At 46.7% G+C, this 19,992-nt stretch overlaps 1 protein-coding gene across 2 annotated transcripts; it reads right to left on the reverse strand.

Annotated features, from left to right (window-relative positions):
* Positions 1 to 2,587: 2,587 nt before the first annotated feature.
* Positions 2,588 to 19,892, reverse strand: LOC142768898 (uncharacterized). Of its 2 annotated transcripts, XM_075871415.1 has the most exons (4): positions 19,626 to 19,892; positions 17,591 to 17,771; positions 16,854 to 17,167; positions 2,588 to 2,817 (listed from the first exon to the last, which is right to left on the reverse strand). In XM_075871415.1, the coding sequence occupies exons 2-3, from the start codon at positions 17,757 to 17,759 to the stop codon at positions 16,917 to 16,919; spliced, it is 420 nt and encodes a 139-aa protein (XP_075727530.1). In that variant the 5' UTR covers positions 17,760 to 17,771; positions 19,626 to 19,892; the 3' UTR covers positions 2,588 to 2,817; positions 16,854 to 16,916. The 2 variants fall into 2 exon arrangements, with proteins under 2 accessions (XP_075727530.1, XP_075727529.1); XM_075871414.1 differs by lacking the exon at positions 19,626 to 19,892 and having other exon boundaries at positions 17,591 to 19,155.
* Between the last annotated feature and the right edge of the window lie 100 nt (positions 19,893 to 19,992).

Raw genomic sequence — 19,992 nt, forward strand, 5'->3', positions numbered from 1 at the left:
TGATCCACCCACTTTTCTACGTTACACTTAAGAAAAATGGCTGTCGACACACCAATACCACCATGAAAAAAGAAAAACATCGTGCCCATTTTGAGCGGCTAACAAAAACAACGACAACTCCTTTTAACATCAGTTAAACAGAAACACCAATGAAAAGTGAAGCTTCGGCTTTTGCGAAACCACTAAAAATGTTCAGCCGGTAAAAAATGAAACATTATCACGCTCGGGTAATGCCGGCATAAAGGGCTTTAGAGAGTCATAGAAGCAAAATCCCGAAGTTCCTCATTTTTTCATGAGTTCAAGATGTCTTCTATTTTTGAAATCAGATGTTCCAAATTTATGAGACATTGGTCTCGGTAATGAAACTGCATATTTTCGTAAAGACGAAGTTGGAGCAATATTTCCTTCTCAGTTTAGCAGACGTTTACCTATTGCTTTACTTGAATTCACCGTGATATTCGTCACATCTTTTTGCGGTGATCACCGAGGCGCCAGAAACTTCGACATTTAACAATGAATCGTCATTATTGCTAGCACTTTTGCCATTTGGTACACATCTATTGTCTCTTAAGTGATCAGATGTGACGAGCAAATTTTATTGGGCTGACTCAAAGCTCATCTCATGTTTAGTAGTATGCATCTCTATATGCACTATGTTGTCCAACAGTACGCTCAACAACCCACCCATTTTTATACATGGACAATCGCCATCATACTTCCATCGCTTACTTCCTGTACGAGTTCATACTTCCTGTATGAGCTCAATGTTCGGGATTTGCTTTTATCCGTTTAGCAGAGCAGAAGTGTGAAACTTTTCATGGACTGTGGTGAATCGTTCCACTCTCTGGGCAATACGATATACATCGGCCACACCTGCTCAGTTTAGTAACATGCCACAGTAAAGTCGTTCGCGTTCCTATAGAACCCTGAAATATGCAATTTGTGCATAGTTTTTAGATGCGAAGCAGCTCTTTGACCGACGTGTGTAACACCGTACGTACGTACTTCCGTACGAACGCGCCGCAACGCGTGCCCCTCGCCGCAGGTGTTGGAGTGGTGCGAAGTAGGTCACGCCACAGCTGCACGTTCACGTCATGCTCCCCTCGCAGTGCGTCCTGACGTCGCTCTCTTTCCGCCGGGCGTACGCTAGCCGCAGTGCCCACAGCTACCGCCTCATCCGTTCACCCGAAACACCTGCCGCTACCACCACTCACTCACCTACCGCGACGGTCGCTCGCTACCTACCGACTCTTAAGCACTGAAAAAACGAGCAGGAACTTCTCGAAGGCACTTCAGCTCCAAGTGCCTTGCCAATCACGTGAGCGACGTCGCGATTCTCGCTCACTACCTAGTTTTCAACCTGCCATATGAACAGCTTAAGCGCTCGGCTGATGGCGCCCTGACAGATTGGGGCGAGGCATGTCTGCGCTCGCCTCTCATAGTCACCGGAGATTTCAACGTTGACGTAGGCAGAGAATGAGGAGATTAGCTCGTCGATCACATGCGTGACGTGTACTCGCTCAAGAGCGTCTTGGTGGCGGAACGGAAACTACCCACCACAATAAGGGCTACTAGCATCGGTCTGGTCTTTGCCAACTTCGACGTGACTTGTCTGCAGAAACCTCTCAATCTGCGCTTCACCGATACAAAGGCTGTGGTAGTCAAAGCGAAACACATGCCTGCTCCGGGCCGATGCCTGTGTCTCGACTCTGAAGAAACGAAGACTACGAAGCCTTGACAAACGATTAAATGCAACCTACAAGAAACCCCGCCTTCTTCCCGTGTCCTTGCATTACAAACAAACGTTTACTCGGGTAAAGACTACACCGAGTTTCGCTTCAAACCGTTCTTCCAGCACCCGCGTCGACGCCCGTTTCAACCCGGTCAACGAAGCGCGCACTGCTGCTGCCTCACATCCCATCAGGGTTCAGTTCGGGCAGATGGTTCACAATTTTATTGCTATTAATGTCACTAACCTTAACACACAACAAAGACCTGCTGTGAGCCACAGTTATTGTGTATGCTATCTGCTGCCATCTTTACACATGCAATTACAAGCTTCCTTTCACTGTAACAGACAAATGGTTTTCATGGCCTTCAGCGTTAGAATCCTGATCAATTCCCATGATTAACTGTTTTTCCGTTTTATTCAATCGTTGCGTGCGATTTTCCTTCGACTGTGGTCAATCATTAAACTTCTTGGATCTTTCTTGATCACTGTGACCACAGCTGTCGGGTTAGCAACACCCCGCTATAAATTATTTATGCGTCCATAAATCTGAAAAAAATTAGACGCTGAGTCCATATTTCAACAAATAACATTGCCATTAATTTCTCAACGAGAAAAAAAGTTTCACCATCCATCTATTATGATTTGCTTTTCACTGCTGTGTTTATACCTACAGTTCCATTCATCCGGTCAGGACAACCAGCAACAACCTGTCATGACATTTTGTGACAAAGCCCTTTTTATAGATGTAGTACTATCAAACGAACTCGTAAACTCGCCAAAATTGGGGTCCGCAGTTCCGCGACCGTCGGCCGACTATCGATTTTGTCCATTCCACACCGTGCTTTTGTTGTAACCAGTACGCAGTATGGTGTATCTTCAGTGGTGTTCAATGTTACCGATGTCTGTTGCGTCTCGTGCTCCTCGCAGTCACTGAAGTTTCCCATTTGGCCACAAGTCTTGAACGTTCTACATACCTTGACGTTATATGACTATTACGGCAGCCATTTCATCGGGATGGTTCCAGTGCACTTGGGTCAGGGATTTTGATTCCGCTACCACGGATATGTTTCTCGGTGGATGAGATACTGGAAGAAGGCAGCAAATTAACAGCACGGTGAATAAATGGTGGTGCATGGTTTGCATTAAGATATATCATTAAGTGACAAACTTTTATGCCAAATTGTCTTACGTCGTTTTAAACGTGACCCTCCCACTCTCTATACACAGCCTAAAACAACTTAAGGATTGATATTTACACTACGGGGGTCAGTACCTCTCTTAATACACCGGAATATACTACAGAGAACAGAAAATACTTCCAAGGAAAGCAGGGGTAACGGTGTTGTAATAAGTGTAATGTAAAGTAAACAAAAAAACTGGACAAAAAGATAACTTGCCGTGAGCACGGACAGAACCTGGAAGCACCAGACGCGTTGTTTGATGGCCGCAGGTTCATTTCCTGCTAAGGGCAAGTGATCTTTTCATCCACATTTCTTTCTTCAAATTTACATGATATTTACTAGTAATGATCTTTTCATCCACATTTCTTTCTTCAGATTTACATGATATTTACCACTAATAACATCAGCTATGATTTTCTTGGCAGGGTTCACTGTTCTCACTAATATTGCCACGAGTGAAAAAATGCCGGCAGGCACGAGTTGACGTCTTACCCCAGAGCAGATGAACAGGAACAACGTTCTCTTCTTCCTTCACTTCTAAGCAAGTACATGCCACAACAGATGGCTCATGCCCAATGAAATATGTCAATTTTGTGTTTAAAAATAACAAAAAAACGTGGATTTAAAATTTCGTCGCCTCGCTGCGGTGGTCTAGTGGCTAAGGTACTCGGCTGCTGACCTGCAGATTGCGGGATTGAATCCCAGCTGCGGCGGATGTATTTTCGGTGAAGGTGAAAAGGCTGTAGGCACGTGTGCTCATCTTTGAGCACATCTTAAAGAACACCAGGTGGTCAAAATTCCTAGAGCCCTTCTCCACGGTGTCTCTCATAATCATACGGTGGTTTCGGACGTTAAGCCGCATATATAAAAATCCATTACAAGATCCTCTTCTTTCCTTCCCCGTAAGACACTCACACTTAGAACCCTTTAAATTTTTCCTTATATATTCTCCAAGACCTTCACGTGCCTGACACGGTCAAGAACGCAGTTGTGAAGTTGGTAAATATTGAACACATGGAATAACTTGTCTGCAATCAAGTACAACGGTACCGGTAAATACGGTCGTCGTTCGGCAAAAATATTGCTTGAGGCTCGAAGTGAATCACATTCTAGTATTCCATGAGAGCATTCGTAAACATAGGCTTCGAATACTTTAGAGCCTGGTCTGCGAATAGCGATAGGACCTCTACGGGCTTCAGCCAGAAATATTTGATCATTCAAAAAGCAAAAGCAACGGCGTAAGCACAAAAAACATTCAGAATTCTTACACCTATAACGAGCAATCGAAATACTAAAGGCCAACTGTTACCGCGCAATGAAAATGGGCCAGTTGTGTCGTCTCATACTCTGCATCTCAGGTTAGCAGATCTGTCATCGTAAAGATTTGCACGGAAAGAAACATAGGAATAGCTATTTAAGGCAGCTGTTGTCACTTTTCCTTGTGTTGAGTCTGGTAATACTATTTGGCTACGGAAACTGAGCTGCGACCAAGCGAGAGATAGAAGAGAGAGAGAGAGAGAATAAATTGAGGGAAAGGCAGGAAGGTTAACCAGAAAATGCAGCATCCGGTTTGCTACCCTGCACTAGGGGAAGGGGGAATGGGGAAGAAAAATTGGAAAGAAAGCGAAGAGGGAAATTGACGCGCGCGAAAAAAAAGGGGGGGGGGAGGAGCTGGGGTGCTACACTCTATACAATAGGCCGCTGCCACGCAAAAAGTTGAGTAAGGCCTTCACTGATTTTCTGTGAGCACACAAATCATGTCGTCTTTCCAGCACTGATTGTTCAGACAAAGGTCTGTCGTCAAGGCGAGCTCACGCAGCAGCTAGTTGCCATCTTTGCACGCTGTAACGAGGGCAGTGACAGAGAACGTGCTCTATAGTTTCATCGCTGCCGCAATGACCGCAAGCAGCACTGTCTTCCATGACGATTCGGAAGGCGAAAGCTTTGGTGAAGGCGACACCAAGCCGTAGTCGGCAAAGCACCGTTGTGTCGAGTCGAGAGAGTCCAGACGGAAGCCGGAGTCGACGAGACGTGTCCCGTCTACGCAGTCGCGTGTGCCGTAAGCACTCGGTGTTCCACAGGGATTTTAATTCTGCATGAGCGATTTTTCGGATGGTCATTGCAGCATCAGTCTTTGAAAATGGTATAGATTTCTTTTCACCATCTTCGTGTGCTGATCGGGCAGCTGCATCGGCATGTTCGTTGCCCAATATGCCACAGTGACTTGGAAGCCACTGAAACGCGATTCTGTGTCCTTCATCGAAGAGGTGGTGAAGCAGCTCTCTATTTTCCAGCACTAGTTGTTCATGAGGTCCACGGCGTAAGGCGAATATCAAACACTGCAGTGCTGCCTTAGAGTCCGTGAACACGCTCCATTTCTTGGCTTCTTGGTGTTTAATGACTTGAATTGCGCTACGTAGAGCAGCAAGTTCCGCAGCTGTCGATGATGTCTGGTGGGATAAACGAAACTTCACCGTTGTCGCTGTTGCAGGAAAGATCACCGACCCTGCAGACCCATCCACTTTAGTTGAAGCGTCAGTATAGATATGAGTATGCTCACTGTATTTCTCATATAACAAGAGAAGAGAAAGCTGCTTTAGCGCTGGAGACGAGAGCCGGGCTTTTGACCCTATGCCTGGAACCGTGAGTTCAGCATGTGCATAGGTCATACTCCATGGGGGAGTTGAAATCCTCGATGGAGTTGTATATCCCGTAGGAATGCGTGTGCGATATGACAAGACTGTCTGGCAAAATGAGGCACGAGGTCGGGCTTCTGGCAGTGAAGCTAGATGATGGGCAGGGGCACGAGTAAGATGCCTCACGTGTGCTCTGAGCACTTCCATAATGATATGTGTCTTTAGCAGGTAGTCATTAGCAATTTCGATTGTCTCAACTGTTGATGAACATCGCGGTAGCCCCAGACAAACTCGCAGAGCCATAGCCTGGATGCTTTCGAGAGTCCGAATGTTGGTTCTACAGGTGTTGGTCAACACAGGCAAACTGTAGCGCAAATAGCCAAGAAAAAGCGTCTTGTACAATTGCATCATTGCATGTACTGAAGTCCCCCAGGTTTTTCCTCCGAGATACTTGAATAAGTTAGCAATTTCTGTCAGCCTCTTCTTCAAGTGGGCCACATGTGGGCCCCAGCAGGGGTCTCTATCAATGAATACGCCTAGAAATCTGTGCGTCCTGAAATATGGTATGACTTGGCCATCGATTGATATAGCGTATGGTCACATTGGCTTTCAACTAAAAGCAATCAATGCGCATTTCGCTGGCGAGATTTTCAGACCCTAGTGCTTGAGGTACACTGATACCAACATCACAGCTTTCTGAAGTCTTGCGCGTACCTGAGGTCTTGTCACGCCAGATGTCCAGACGCAGATGTCGTCAGCGTACATGGATAACTTGACCACACTTGGTAGTCGTTCTACAAGACCAATGAGAACGAGGTTGAAGAGGGTTGGACTCAAGACGCCACCTTGCGGGACACCATAATGCGTTGGCTGTTGGGAGGTTGGACCATCTGCAGTGTTCACAAACAAGGTCCGCCCTTGTAAGTAACTGCGTGTCCAACAATATAGTTGCCCGCCTAGGCTCACTGACACAATGGCTTCAAGGATGGCGTCATGTAGAACGTTGTCGTATGCTCCTTTTACGTCAAGGAACATGGCTGCAGATAGTCGTTTACCTGCCTTTTGTTGCTGGACATATGTGACGAGATCTATAACATTGTCGATCGAACATCGGTGACGGCGAAAACCAGCCATGGCGTTCAGATATATCTTATGGTATTCCAGGTACCATTCAAGCCTGGCCAAGATCATTCTCTCTCTTACCTTTTCTATGCAACTTGAGAGTGCGATCGGTCGGTAAGAGGCAATGTCCAGGGGAGATTTGCCAGGCTTAAGGATCGGTACCAAGCGGCTGATCGTCCAATCTTGCGAAATGACGCCAGCTTGCCAGGAATCGTTGAAGATGTCAAGGAGTGCTTCTCGTGCCCGTTTACCAAGGTTGCACAGCATCCTGTATGAGATGTCATCCGGGCCAGTTGACGACGACTTATTACATAAGATGAGCGCCGCATCGAGCTCCTGTGATGTAAACGGTAGATCCATGCGCGGGTCCCGTGAGTGAGGGATTTGATTCACTGTATGTAGGCTTGTGTACGCTGTCTGGCCCACGGTCATAGCGCAGAAATCTTCTGCTACCTGAATTTCATGCCGGCGATGAAAAAGTGCAAGGGCTTTGAAGGGAAAACGCTGCTCTGGAACAGAACGTAGGCCTCGCACAATTCTCCATATCTGAGACAGTGGTTTATGAGGATCTAGCGACGCACAAATTTTCCTCCATCGTTGGGTGTCTAATTTGTGAAGGCGCCGTTGCATCTTCTTTTGAATGCGCCGGGCTGTCCGTAGATCGTCTGTGGAAATGGTGCGTCGGTATCGTCTTTCGGCACAACGGCGTATCGCACGAAGTCGCTCCAGCTTGAGGTCACATTCAGAGTACTTCGAAGAGCATATTACCGTGCGCATAGCCGCATGTGCTGTTTCCTTAATAGCTTGCTGAAGACCATTGGACAGGCCTTCTTCACAAGCACCCTCAAGTTGAGTTTTGAACACACTCCAATCTATTCTTTGTGTTGTGATAGAGGAGTACGTGTTTGAAATACCTTTAATCTTCAGGTAAGTGGGGATGTAGTTGCTTCCGTGTGTTTCAATGTCCAAAAACCACTTTACCCGTGTAGAAAATTGGCGTAAAACAAAGGACAAATCATGGCAGCTGCTATATGTAGTGCCTCGTAAAAACGTAGGACTGGCGTCATTCAGAAGGATGAGACCATGGCTGGAAACCAGTGATGCTAGACGTCGTCCTGTTGAATTAAGCCTTGAGCTTCCCCAGATGGGATGATGCGCATTGAAATCCCCGGTTATTACCCACGGACCCGGATGTGCCCTTAATATGCCGTCTAGTTTGTTGGCGTCGAAATGACTTGATGGGGATATCACACGCCTAGAAGGGTGAATGTCACCTTTCCTTTTTTAACAGACAAGCACACATACTGATGGCCGTCGTGAGGTTGTACTGGCTGGACGACGCAAGTAAGCTCCCGGCGAATAAATACAACAACCTTGCTACTTTCGATGTCACTTGAAGAGAAAAATGACTCGTAGCCGAATAATCTGATTGGGTGCGATAATTTCGGTTCACATATAATCATGATAGGAAATTGGTACAGATGAACAAACTGGCGAAAATCAGATATGTGAGATCTCAGACCTCTTGCACTGAAAAATCGACGCTTCTCTGACCTCCTGACGGAACGACTTGTGATTGTCGGCCATGGCTTTACTGGAGGCTTGCAAGGACCGGACTTAACGCGTCCAGCACCTGTAGGCCGCTCCTAGCAGTTGGCGTATCGATGCTTGTCAGAAGACTTCTGATGACACTCACAATGGATCGCAGCATAGGAATAATTTGACGATCTGCTGTTGAAGCCTCGTCATTAGCAGCATTGGCTTTCACTGGGAGCAGAGAGTGGGGAGGCTGCTCGGAAGGCCATGCGTTCGCAAGCACTGGCCAGTCTTCATGGGAGAGAGGTTTCGCCGGTGGAGGTATTCTTGTACTCTCTAGCTTTCTACTGGATGTTGATGGTGGTGTATACCTAAGTGGTGCATGAGTATCACCATGACTGGAGCGCTTCCGTCGGTGGCGACGTCGACGCCGGATTTTCTGTAAAGCTTCTCTATGGGTGGAGTTATCCCTGACCATTTCTTTCAGGATACCCATTTCTTTCTTGAGTCTTGGACATTCCTTAAACGTGGCTTCATGCGTACCTCGACAATTGCCGCACCTATAAGTTGTTGCACAACAGGTGTCTACCGTGTGCGCCTCTACGCACCGGGGGCATACGGTAGAGTTCGCACAGACGCCCTTGACATGACCGATCTTGAAACACTTGTGGCACTGAAGCGGCTTTGGGACAAAATGCCGTACCACATGCCGGAAATGTCCCACCTTGACGTGCGTAGGGATTGAGTCGCCCTTAAAGACTATCTTAACGCAGCGGCTGTTCCCGAGGCGGCTTATATGCCTAATGACCACTCCTTCGTACGCAGGTTTTATCAGAATGGGTAGATCCGTGTTTGGGATTGCCAAGTCAATGTCGCAAGTGACGCCTGCAGTGCAGGTCCCAGTCATCGGTACGACCGCTCGTACTTTGACATCTCCGAACTCTGTCATCATTTCGAAGCTTCTTCAGCATGTCTGCATGTGTTGTGTCAACAGCTAAAACGTTATTACGTGTGTTTAGCCGGGCCTCTTTGATTTATTTCCGTGCTATTCCCTCAAGAACATTTGAAATGGCTTGCCTGCTCAATTTTCGAAGGCTGGCGGAAGGATCCGCGGGCATGAAGAGAATGTTATGCCGCCAGCGTTCAGTCCTTGCTTTCACGGTTGACGTGCTTGCTGGTGATGACGTCTTGATGAGCCTCCTTTTGGCCTTGCGGCTCATCACAGACACGAAGCTGCCATCTGATGAGTCGTCGCCGTCGACTGAGTAGATGTCCGTGTCTTCACTGGAGCTGCACCAAGAGCCTCGTTTCCTTGCGGAGCTTACAAATGTTGAGCTGTAGCCAGACGGGCCAGCAGTTGGTTCTTCGTCCATGGGCACGAGAGCAGGAGCATCTCTTGAGCCGTCGCTGGTGATGGACCATGAGCCTTGAGCCACAGAAGAGCTTGAGGGCGCTGACATTTGACCACGTGGGCCTGTAGAAGTCGCCGCTGCCATCGCCACAAGGCGGGACGCAGAGAGCGTCCCAGGAATTGTGGAAAATATAACGAAAAACAGTTAGTAGTGACAGATGCGTTCTATCACTAAGTAACTTCGTCGTTGTCATTCACTCAGTCCGAGAGAAAGAAAAATGTAAAAACAGTAGGGAGGTTAATTAAACTACGTCGAGTCTGCCATGTTAGATGGACGGAGCGGTGAATAAGAAAAAAGAGCACGAAGAAGAGAGAAGGAGGTGCACATCGCTTACCACGCACTCAGTGCAGGGTTTCACAGGAGCTTGCGAGGTTGCCTTCAAGAATTGTTGAGGGCATCACCTTTTACCTTTACTGTCTCACATATGGATGATTCCGTAAACCTTGTCTCAAGGCAGTCATACTAAATGATTCAACCAGTTTTGTTTTTGCAAGATATCTTCATTGGTAAACCTGACGACGTGCATTGGAAGGTTTTATTCTTTATTCTTTATTCTTTATTCTTTATTCGGTGAGTGCCCCGCTTTGCCCAAAAAGGCGCTACAGCAGGGGGGTTACAGACTGGAATAAAACAATTCTTCATTTATACAGCACACTTGCTTGTCTTGCAGCCGGTTCCAATCTCCAATGGTCATCACAAAAAAGGAATTATAAAACATGGTCGTTCTTGCACGATACTCTTTCACTTTGCGTCGGTGGTCATGTCGACTAGATATGTAACTGGGTTCAGTGAAATAGTTATGACGGTCAATCCCAGTCCGCCCATGAAAAACAGAAAAGAAAAACTTCAAACGCAGTTTTTTCCTGCGTAAAGAAAGCAATTCCCAACCCAATTCAGCTTTCATAGCACTGCAGCTGTCTTTCCGCTCGTACGGCCCTAAAACAAACCGCGCAGCTCTGTTTTGTATTTTTTCAAGCTTATCAATCAAGTTCGCCTGCATCGGGTCCCACACAGGACATGCGTATTCCAAAATCGGTCTAATACATGTGAGATAGGCTGTATTTTTTAATGTTGGGGGTGCCAATCTTAGGTTCATCTGAATGAAGTTTAGAGCCCTTGCCGCTTTGCCAGCAACGTGATCAACATTGGCATTCCATGAGCAGTCATGCGACAAAACAACGCCAAGATATTTGCATGTTGGTTCGGTAATAACAGTATGCGTATCTATGGTGTACGCCGCTGCTATTGGTTTCTTTTTTTTTGGAAACACGCATATGAACGCACTTTCTGGGGTTCAGCGTCATTTGCCACTTCTGGCACCACTGTACAATACAATCCAAATCGTTCTGCAAATAGGCACAGTCACCTTCGTTCTGAACCTGTCGATATAACACATAATCGTCGGCAAATAAACGCATGCGCGACGAAATACCCACAGAAATATCATTTACAAAAATAAGAAATAAGAGAGGCCCAAGGACAGAGCCTTGGGGCACGCCTGATGTAACGTTAACAGAGGATGAGCTCTTCCCATATAAAAGAACGCATTGACGCCGGTTCAGCAAGTAATTGGTTATCCAGATGAACACATTTGGGTCGAAATTTAGAGTCTGTAATTTAGCCAGGAGAAGGGAGTGTGACACGGTGTCAAAGGCCTTTCGAAAATCTAAAAACACACAATCTGTTTGCCCACCTTCATCAACGTTGGAAGCCAGCTCGTGAAAGAACTCTACAAGTTGCGTCGTACAAGAAAAACCTTTACAAAAACCGTGCTGCTCATTTATTAATACATTATTAGCAGTAAGATGGGTCAATATGTGCTTGGATAAAATGTGCTCGAAAATTTTGCATGCCACTGACGTCAATGAAATGGGTCGGTAATTTGTTACATCTTTTTTTGAGCCACCCTTATGAACCGGAACAACATGAGAAATTTTCCAATCTTCGGGTAGAGTTCCCGTTGAAAGGGATTTTGAATAAGTTATATAAAGGTAAAGGGAAATTGGCAGTGCACATCGCTTTAGAATACGAGGAGAGATGCCATCAGGACCAAGTGCTTTGGATTCATCTTGGTTTTCTAGAAGAGAACATACGCCACGGACACTCAGTTCTACCGGTGGCATCAGCGGAATCGTGGTTGGGTGTGGTTTTGAAGAAATTTCAAGCTTGGGCAAGAACACAGACTGGAAATATTTGTTTAAACAGGTAGCTTTTGCTTCCTCATCAACTACAACTATATTATTAAAGTTTAGTTCAGCCACTCCAACATGATCAGACCCACACTCTTTGATATAATGCCAGAAACACTTTGAATTAGTTTTCATTTTATTGCTGAGCCCTTCGAAATATTTCGTTTTTGCGCTTTCCACACATGATTTATACTTCTCCGTTAATGCTTGTAATTCTTTCACGTGGTCACTGCTTCCAGATTTCTTTAATTTACCAAAAAACCCGTCGCCTTTTCCGGATTAATCTCAAAATACCGGACGTCATCCATGGCTTCTTGCGTTTACGAAGCTTTCCGGCTTGTTTCGCAGGTATATACTTATATACGAGTGCTAACAACTTTTTCTTAAAGCTAAGCCATAAATCATTCACACTGTAGTGTTCAGCTAGGCATTCAAACACGGGCAAATAATCTTCTAGCTTTTCGACTATTCTTGTGTAGTCACCCCTACTGAACAGAAAAACCTTTCTTGCCGCACTATTTGAGGTGTTTTTACATTATTTTTTTATTTCTGCAACAACAGCCATGTCGTCGCTGATTCCTGGAATAACATTGACATTATTCACCAAACTGGGTGAATTTGAGAACACAAGGTCAAGAAGGTTATTATTTCTAGTTGGGCAAGTAACAAACTGGGTAAAGCCGTAGTTGTCTATTATAATTTTCATTTCTATGTTTGCGCGGCGCCCAGTGCCTCGTACGCATATTCCATCGTGCCATTCTAAGTCTGGCAAATTAAAATAACCAGCAAGAAGGAATGTTCGGTTTGAAACTTCCGAGATAATCTCATTTAACGACTGAAGTGTTTTGTAGTCCAAGTTTGGGGGTCGATAAAATGCACTTACAGCGAATGAAGAATTATCATCTAGGGTAATCGTGCACCAAACAGATTCAATATCACACTGAATGTCGAGGGCAGCAGATTTCAAAGAACTTCGCACAAGTAAAAATACACCGCCCCCATGGCTTGGTCTAACTTTGCGGTACGCGACAAAGTCACTTCGAAATACTTCACAGTCGCTGATATCACGGTGCAGCCAAGATTCCGTTCCGATAACTACGTCAGCTTTAACAGACTCGATAAGCCCCGCCAATTCGTCCGTCTTTTTCGTTATGCTTCTACAATTTATTAAAGCAGCGACGAAGCTGTGTCGGGCGTGTTTATTTTTTCAGATGCGCGTCATTTTTTTTTTCGCAATGGAACGACTTCCTTCTTCTCGTCATCCCATACGTACGTTTTTTCATCAAGGGAAAGCCTCTCAAAGTTCAGTCTTACTTTTCTGCTCTCACTTTTGTGGGCTTTACCGTATTCCCATAACCGCTTTCGTACTTCCCGAGCAGCTGGCGCAAAATCCTGATCAATGCTGAAACCTGACCCCTTCAATTTTTTTTGCGTTGGACAAAATTTCTTGCCTTTCTTTGTACGAAGTGAAATTTGCGATGATAGGTCGCTTTTTTTGTTCTCGGTATACACCAATGCGATGTGCCCTATCTAACGATGCCACTTCGATTCCAAGCTTGTCGCCAACGATTTTTTTTATCAATTCCTGGGATTCGTCCCATGTTTCTTTTTTATTGTCATCTACTCCATAAAACAAAAGGTTTTGTCTACGACTTCTGTTTTCAAGGTCAACGTTCTTAGCCTGCAAATTCCTCAACTCTTTCTGCAGAATCGAAATGTCATCCTTATGCTCTGTAACTATTTTGCCTAAGTCTTCGACTTGCTTCTTAGTTGCTCCAAGGCTGTCCTTTATGTCCGCTATCATTCCCTCATGCTTCGCGATCCGGGATTCAATAGAATCTAGCTTATTTAGGATTTCAGTCTGCCCTTTTTGCAGGCTTTGTAAGATATCCATTTCCACAGGGCCCGGGTTAAGTTCCACATCGCCGGAAAGCAACAACAGTAGGAACAAATAAAACACCCTTTAGCAAACGGAAAAGAGGTTCTTCGAGGCGCTCGTGCTCTTTTACGACAATGAGCATCAGCAAATGCCAAAGTGGGAGGAGCCGGCAACGCACACAATAGCCGAGAAGCCCGAATGGGATAATGCAAACCAACCTGCGTGAACAACAGGGAAATCAGCTGCATGTCCGCCAGCGTGCCGGCTCCAAATCCCACAATGCAGAAGCGTTGCTCGTCTATATAGGGTTCATTTTGGTCACATGGGCGCCAATGTCCGTAGGTGATTGGTCGATGGCAATCACTGAAGTTCCACCACGCGCTGAGCTCGTCATCGAAGATAGCGGGCTCGAAATTCGTGGCGTGGTCCGACAAGGCGTGGGATGCGATACTCGCCGAAGATGACAGCACCGCTGAAGCTTGGTTTTGGCCAGAGTGTAGATCTGCGCTGCCGACAATCGCAGCGAGCCAGAAGGCAAATCCAAAAGTTGCGAAAACCTGCGTGAACAACAGGGAAATCAGCTGCATGTCCGCCAGCGTGCCGGCTCCAAATCCCACAAGGCATAAGCGTTGCTCGTCTATATAGGGTTCATTTTGGTCACATGGGCGCCAATGTCCGTAGGTGATTGGTCGACGGCAATCACTGAAGTTCCGCCACGCGCCGAGCTCGTCATCGAAGATAGCGGGCTCGGAATTCGTGGCGTGGTCCGACAAGGCGTGGGATGCGATACTCGCCGAAGATGACAGCACCGCTGAAGCTTGGTTTTGGCCAGAGTGTAGATCTGCGCTGCCGACAATCGCAGCGAGCCAGAAGGCAAATACAAAACTTGCGAAAACCTGCGTGAACAACAGGGAAATCAGCTGCATGTCCTCCAGCGTGCCGGCTCCAAATCCCACGAGACAGAAGCGTTGCTCGTCTATATAGGGTTCATTTTGGTCACATGGGCGCCAATGTCCGTAGGTGATTGGTCGATGGCAATCACTGAAGTTCCGCCACGCGCTGAGCTCGTCATCGAAGATAGCGGGCTCGAAATTCGTGGCGTGGTCCGACAAGGCGTGGGATGCGATACTCGCCGAAGATGACAGCACCGCTGAAGCTTGGTTTTGGCCAGAGTGTAGATCTGCGCTGCCGACAATCGCAGCGAGCCAGAAGGCAAATCCAAAACTTGCGAAAACCTGCGTGAACGACAGGGAAATCAGCTGCATGTCCGCCAGCGTGCCGGCTCCAAATCCCACAAGGCAGAAGCGTTGCTCGTTTATATAGGGTTCATTTTGGTCACATGGGTGCCAATGTCCGTAGGTGATTGGTCGATGGCAATCACTGAAGTTCCGCCACGCGCCGAGCTCGTCATCGAAGATAGCGGGCTCGGAATTCGTGGCGTGGTCCGACAAGGCGTGGGATGCGATACTCGCCGAAGATGACAGCACCGCTGAAGCTTGGTTTTGGCCAGAGTGTAGATCTGCGCTGCCGACAATCGCAGTGAGCCAGAAGGCAAATCCAAAACTTGCGAAAACCTGCGTGAACAACAGGGAAATCAGCTGCATGTCCGCCAGCGTGCCGGCTCCAAATCCCACAAGGCAGAAGCGTTGCTCGTCTATATAGGGTTCATTTTGGTCACATGGGCGCCAATGTCCGTAGGTGATTGGTCGATGGCAATCACTGAAGTTCCGCCACGCTCTGAGCTCGTCATCGAAGATAGCGGGCTCGAAATTCGTGGCGTGGTCCGACAAGGCGTGCGATGCGATACTCGCCGAAGATGACAGCACCGCTGAAGCTTGGTTTTGGCCAGAGTGTAGATCTGCTCTGCCGACAATCGCAGCGAGCCAGAAGGCAAATCCAAAACTTGCGAAAACCTGCGTGAACAACAGGGAAATCAGCTGCATGTCCGCCAGCGTGCCGGCTCCAAATCCCATGAGGCAGAAGCGTTGCTCGTCTATATAGGGTTCATTTTGGTCACATGGGCGCCAATGTCCGTAGGTGATTGGTCGATGGCAATCACTGAAGTTCCGCCACGCGCCGAGCTCGTCATCGAAGATAGCGGGCTCGAAATTCGTGGCGTGGTCCGACAAGGCGTGGGATGCGATACTCGCCGAAGATGACAGCACCGCTGAAGCTTGGTTTTGGCCAGAGTGTAGATCTGCGCTGCCGACAATCGCAGCGAGCCAGAAGGCAAATCCAAAACTTGCGAAAACCTGCGTGAACGACAGGGAAATCAGCTGCATGTCCGCCAGCGTGCCGGCTCCAAATCCCACAAGGCAGAAGCGTTGCTCGTTTATATAGGGTTCATTTTGGTCACATGGGTGCCAATGTCCGTAGGTGATTGGTCGATGGCAATCACTGAAGTTCCGCCACGCGCCGAGCTCGTCATCGAAGATAGCGGGCTCGGAATTCGTGGCGTGGTCCGACAAGGCGTGGGATGCGATACTCGCCGAAGATGACAGCACCGCTGAAGCTTGGTTTTGGCCAGAGTAAACGCAAATACCGTGCAAAAATATGCTGCATGCACTATCCGTGTAATAACTTGGGTGCCCTGATGTTAGCAGAAAACTAACTGCTATGTTACAACTAATGGCCATGTAGTAATAAACACGTAGTAATTAGAACTAACGCATGATGATGCCAAGAAAAGTATAGGGGGTGTTATTGTTAGTGTATATGATAAGCTTTAAATGAAGTAATGCGGATGGAGAGATAACTGGCTCATAACAAAAACCAAGCCTACGACCATCAAATAATTTATCCGATGCTTTACCAATTGTGCTTCCGCAGTGGTCATTGCTCCGTGCAAATGTGGGGTATGTATGTTTATTTAAGCCTGGGAATGGTAGTCAGCAGCACTAGCCATCATTGTCAGTTAGTTTTGATTGTTTTCGTCTCTAAAAGAGAAAAAAATGAGCCCTTGAATTTCAACATCTTTTCTTAGTGATTGAGAATGAACTTAGTGCACATGCCTCTATGAATGCGAATCATCCGTTTGAGAGGTACCTTAACTGTAATTGTTCAAATATTTCGGAAAGAGCTATCTCCCCCCCCCCTACATTTCTCATCTGATGTTATCATCGTCGCTTAGTGTCCCCGCAAGTGAACCTTCTTGTGGCCCACATACCTTCAGCAGGTATGAAGATATCTTTTACAGTCACTCCAGAAGATATCAGCTCTGGCTGGCCACTCAGGTGAGTTCGCACACTGCAGGACAACTTGGTGCAGGGCTCAAATGGTCCGCAGGTAACTTGCGTCTGGTCACGGTGAACGATGGTGCCGTTGGCGCATCCAGCTTGCGCTTGTCAATCGTTTTGTTGCTGACGTCATTGTCAAGGGCTTCAATAGAATAATAGTCAAATCGACCTTGTGGGCGGTTCCACGTTAACGTAATGTATTCCTTTCTTACATCAGCCGTCAAGTTGGAAACATCAGGAAGTTCTGCAAAATGAGACAGATCATTCTAAGAAATTTTGCGAAAGCCCACTAATTATTCTAGTTATCACATTATCTTGAAACACTTCTTTCACTCATTTTCACATCTAGTGATACCGTCAGACCTTGACTGGTTATTACTAAAGCGGGAAACAGAGCAAAAAAAGCAAAACTACTGCAACAGATGTCACTTCACAGTGTATAATAAAACGCATAGAACAAACATCCCATCACAATTACTAGGCATATTTTTAAACCCAAAATCGCATAAAATAGACCATTAGGACATTAACTGGGATCCCAGAACAAAGACTATATTGAAACTGAGAACAAATAGCGAATTTTATGGTATTTTCAACCAATATTATAAATGCCTACACGCTTGCCTTCTCAAACAAACAGTGTGATTACATCAAATGGGAAACTCACCAAAGATTGGTGTCCGTAACTCCGCTACTGCTGGCTGGCTCTCGAACTCACTGACTCCGCAAGTTCTTTTTTCCGTGACCAGTATGCAGTACAGGGTATCGGCAGTGCTGTCGAATGTTACCCACGCCTGGGAGGTCACTTTTTGCTCGCAATCAGCCAAGATTTCCATTGGGCCACACGCCTGGAACGTTCGACATATCTGGACAATATAGGACTTGACAGCATATATTCAGTTATCATGATAGTTTACTGGAATTATGTCAGTGACGAAGACTGCGGGACCATTTTTACGTTCTTTGGTTAAGGTGGTCTGAAAGAGGGCACACAAGATTATCATACATATATGAAGTCGCACACTTCACAATAAAGACCCCAGAATAAATAAGCACCCAATTTTGACTTTTCTGCATAATCTCGCATATCTTATCTTTAAGGTTAGCTGATGTCACATTGATCAGCTACAGTAAAAGATCTGCTCCCTCCTTGTTCACCCCAGTGTAAATGCCTGATCAGAATCCTAACAACCACATCATGTCTCCAGAAGCGCTTCCGTCACGATTCTTTTCCCAAATGATAGTATATCATATTAAAGAGAGATTACACAAACGCTGCTTCATTATGGACGAACTTGTGCGTAGGAAAATAGGTGTGAAAATATTCCCTCAAGATTGCGGCAATACCTGCTGCGAAATCTGAGCGCAGCTGTTTTGGTGTTATGAATGGGTGATAAGTTGAGCCGCGACTACCTCGCTAACCGGGACACCACGGACATGAGCGCATGGACGCGTTCTACCACAGCCACCCAGATAAGCCCGGGCTCATTCAGCACTTTATTGCCCCATATGTTATCGGTAGACATTCTCGCTGCGCACATAACGATGACTTAGTCGGTGACCGAATGACGACACGGATTCATTTGACACAACGGCTAGCCACCGTGATGCCTGTCATCTTCGCCTCTTCCTCATTATCACCTTCTTGTTACCACCATCTTTCATCTTCCACGGTGCTCCACGTACGCGCTATTTCTTTCTAGGTCACTCTGCTAGTTACGTCAATATTGCGCAGAAACGAGTTCCTAAGAGTTGCGCTATACAACTTGTTATGTTATGGGCGTTGTTGTACTCGGAAAGTTACAGGCAAAATCATCAGAGAGTCCACTGCTTTGTTCAACAGGCAAAGTGCCCTTCTATCAACGCGATCGCGCGGTTGCTGAGGTCTGACTGTCGACCGGGCATCATAGGAGGAGCTGTCCAACCCAGACGACGCACCAATAGTACAACTAAACTACAATGTGACGTTATAGTAGTACTGAGAGAGCAGCAATAGACATCATCCTCATCGTCCTTCGCTTAACAGAGCAGAGGCTGTTGCATAGAGACAATTGCAGCCCAATTCATTTCCTAGGCTCTACATGCTGAATGGCTTTCATTTAATCTGTACCCCCCCTCCTTTACTGCCCCCACTGTGGGTCTGTACAGGCAGCGTACCACTCAACGAGAGAACGCTCCGCTCGACTGGGTGTTCCTCCCATTCCCAACCCAACCCCTCCTTCTACGCATGTCATTAATAGTACTACTCAATTGTTCTGCTCTGCCAACGCCTCCTAGATTTCCCGTGCCTGCCGGGTGAGAGCGAAATGCCGGTCATCTATAGAGGCGCTGCCTACGTACGTAGGGGTAAGGGACTTTGTACTTGGCCTTTAAGATCAAAATTTTTGGCGTTTGTTACTGATTTCAGAGGATGCCTTGTATTAAAAAAGTTGCTTGCTGAATGACGGCGTCACGTTACGTAGGGTTAATTATAATTACGTTTGCGCCTTTTTAAAACATTTTACGTTATTTTTGTTGCATATAAGCTTCAAAAACGAAAAAAAACCTATTTGAAGACACCCCTACTTGAGTGGCGCCACCACCATAGTTCTGACGACCGCCGCTTCCCATGTGACCGCCGATAATCCGGCAGGCACGGGCAATCTAGGAGGCGTTGGCTCTGCTCATCTTACGCTCACTTAGAACTGCACTGCTCATCTTACGCCAGCAGAAACAGCAGCAGCTTGTTCAGTGGGCTCGCAGGGTAGCGCAAGGCAATCGAACCCTGGGCTGATGGTGCCATCCAACGAAGGCTCTCTGTATATGCATTTGCAAACAAAAGATTAGTCACTTTCCCTCAATGCACATCTCCAAAGTTCCGTAGGTCAACCCACTTTCTCGTGCTCAAGCCTGAAAGGCATGCGTCACTCTGTTGGAAGCTGGAGCCTTCAAAAGGCAATGCAGACGCTAACACATGGGCTCGCTGGCTCTCATAGTAGAAAAAATTCCTTGGGGGGGGGGGGTGAAAAACTCTGCTCTCTCGCTCCTTTTTGTCCTCGTTCACTCTATCGGGTACGTGGACGATGGCAA

The sequence above is a fragment of the Rhipicephalus microplus genome, chromosome 8 (genome assembly GCF_043290135.1).
Source record: "Rhipicephalus microplus isolate Deutch F79 chromosome 8, USDA_Rmic, whole genome shotgun sequence".
NCBI classification, from domain to species: domain Eukaryota; kingdom Metazoa; phylum Arthropoda; class Arachnida; order Ixodida; family Ixodidae; genus Rhipicephalus; species Rhipicephalus microplus.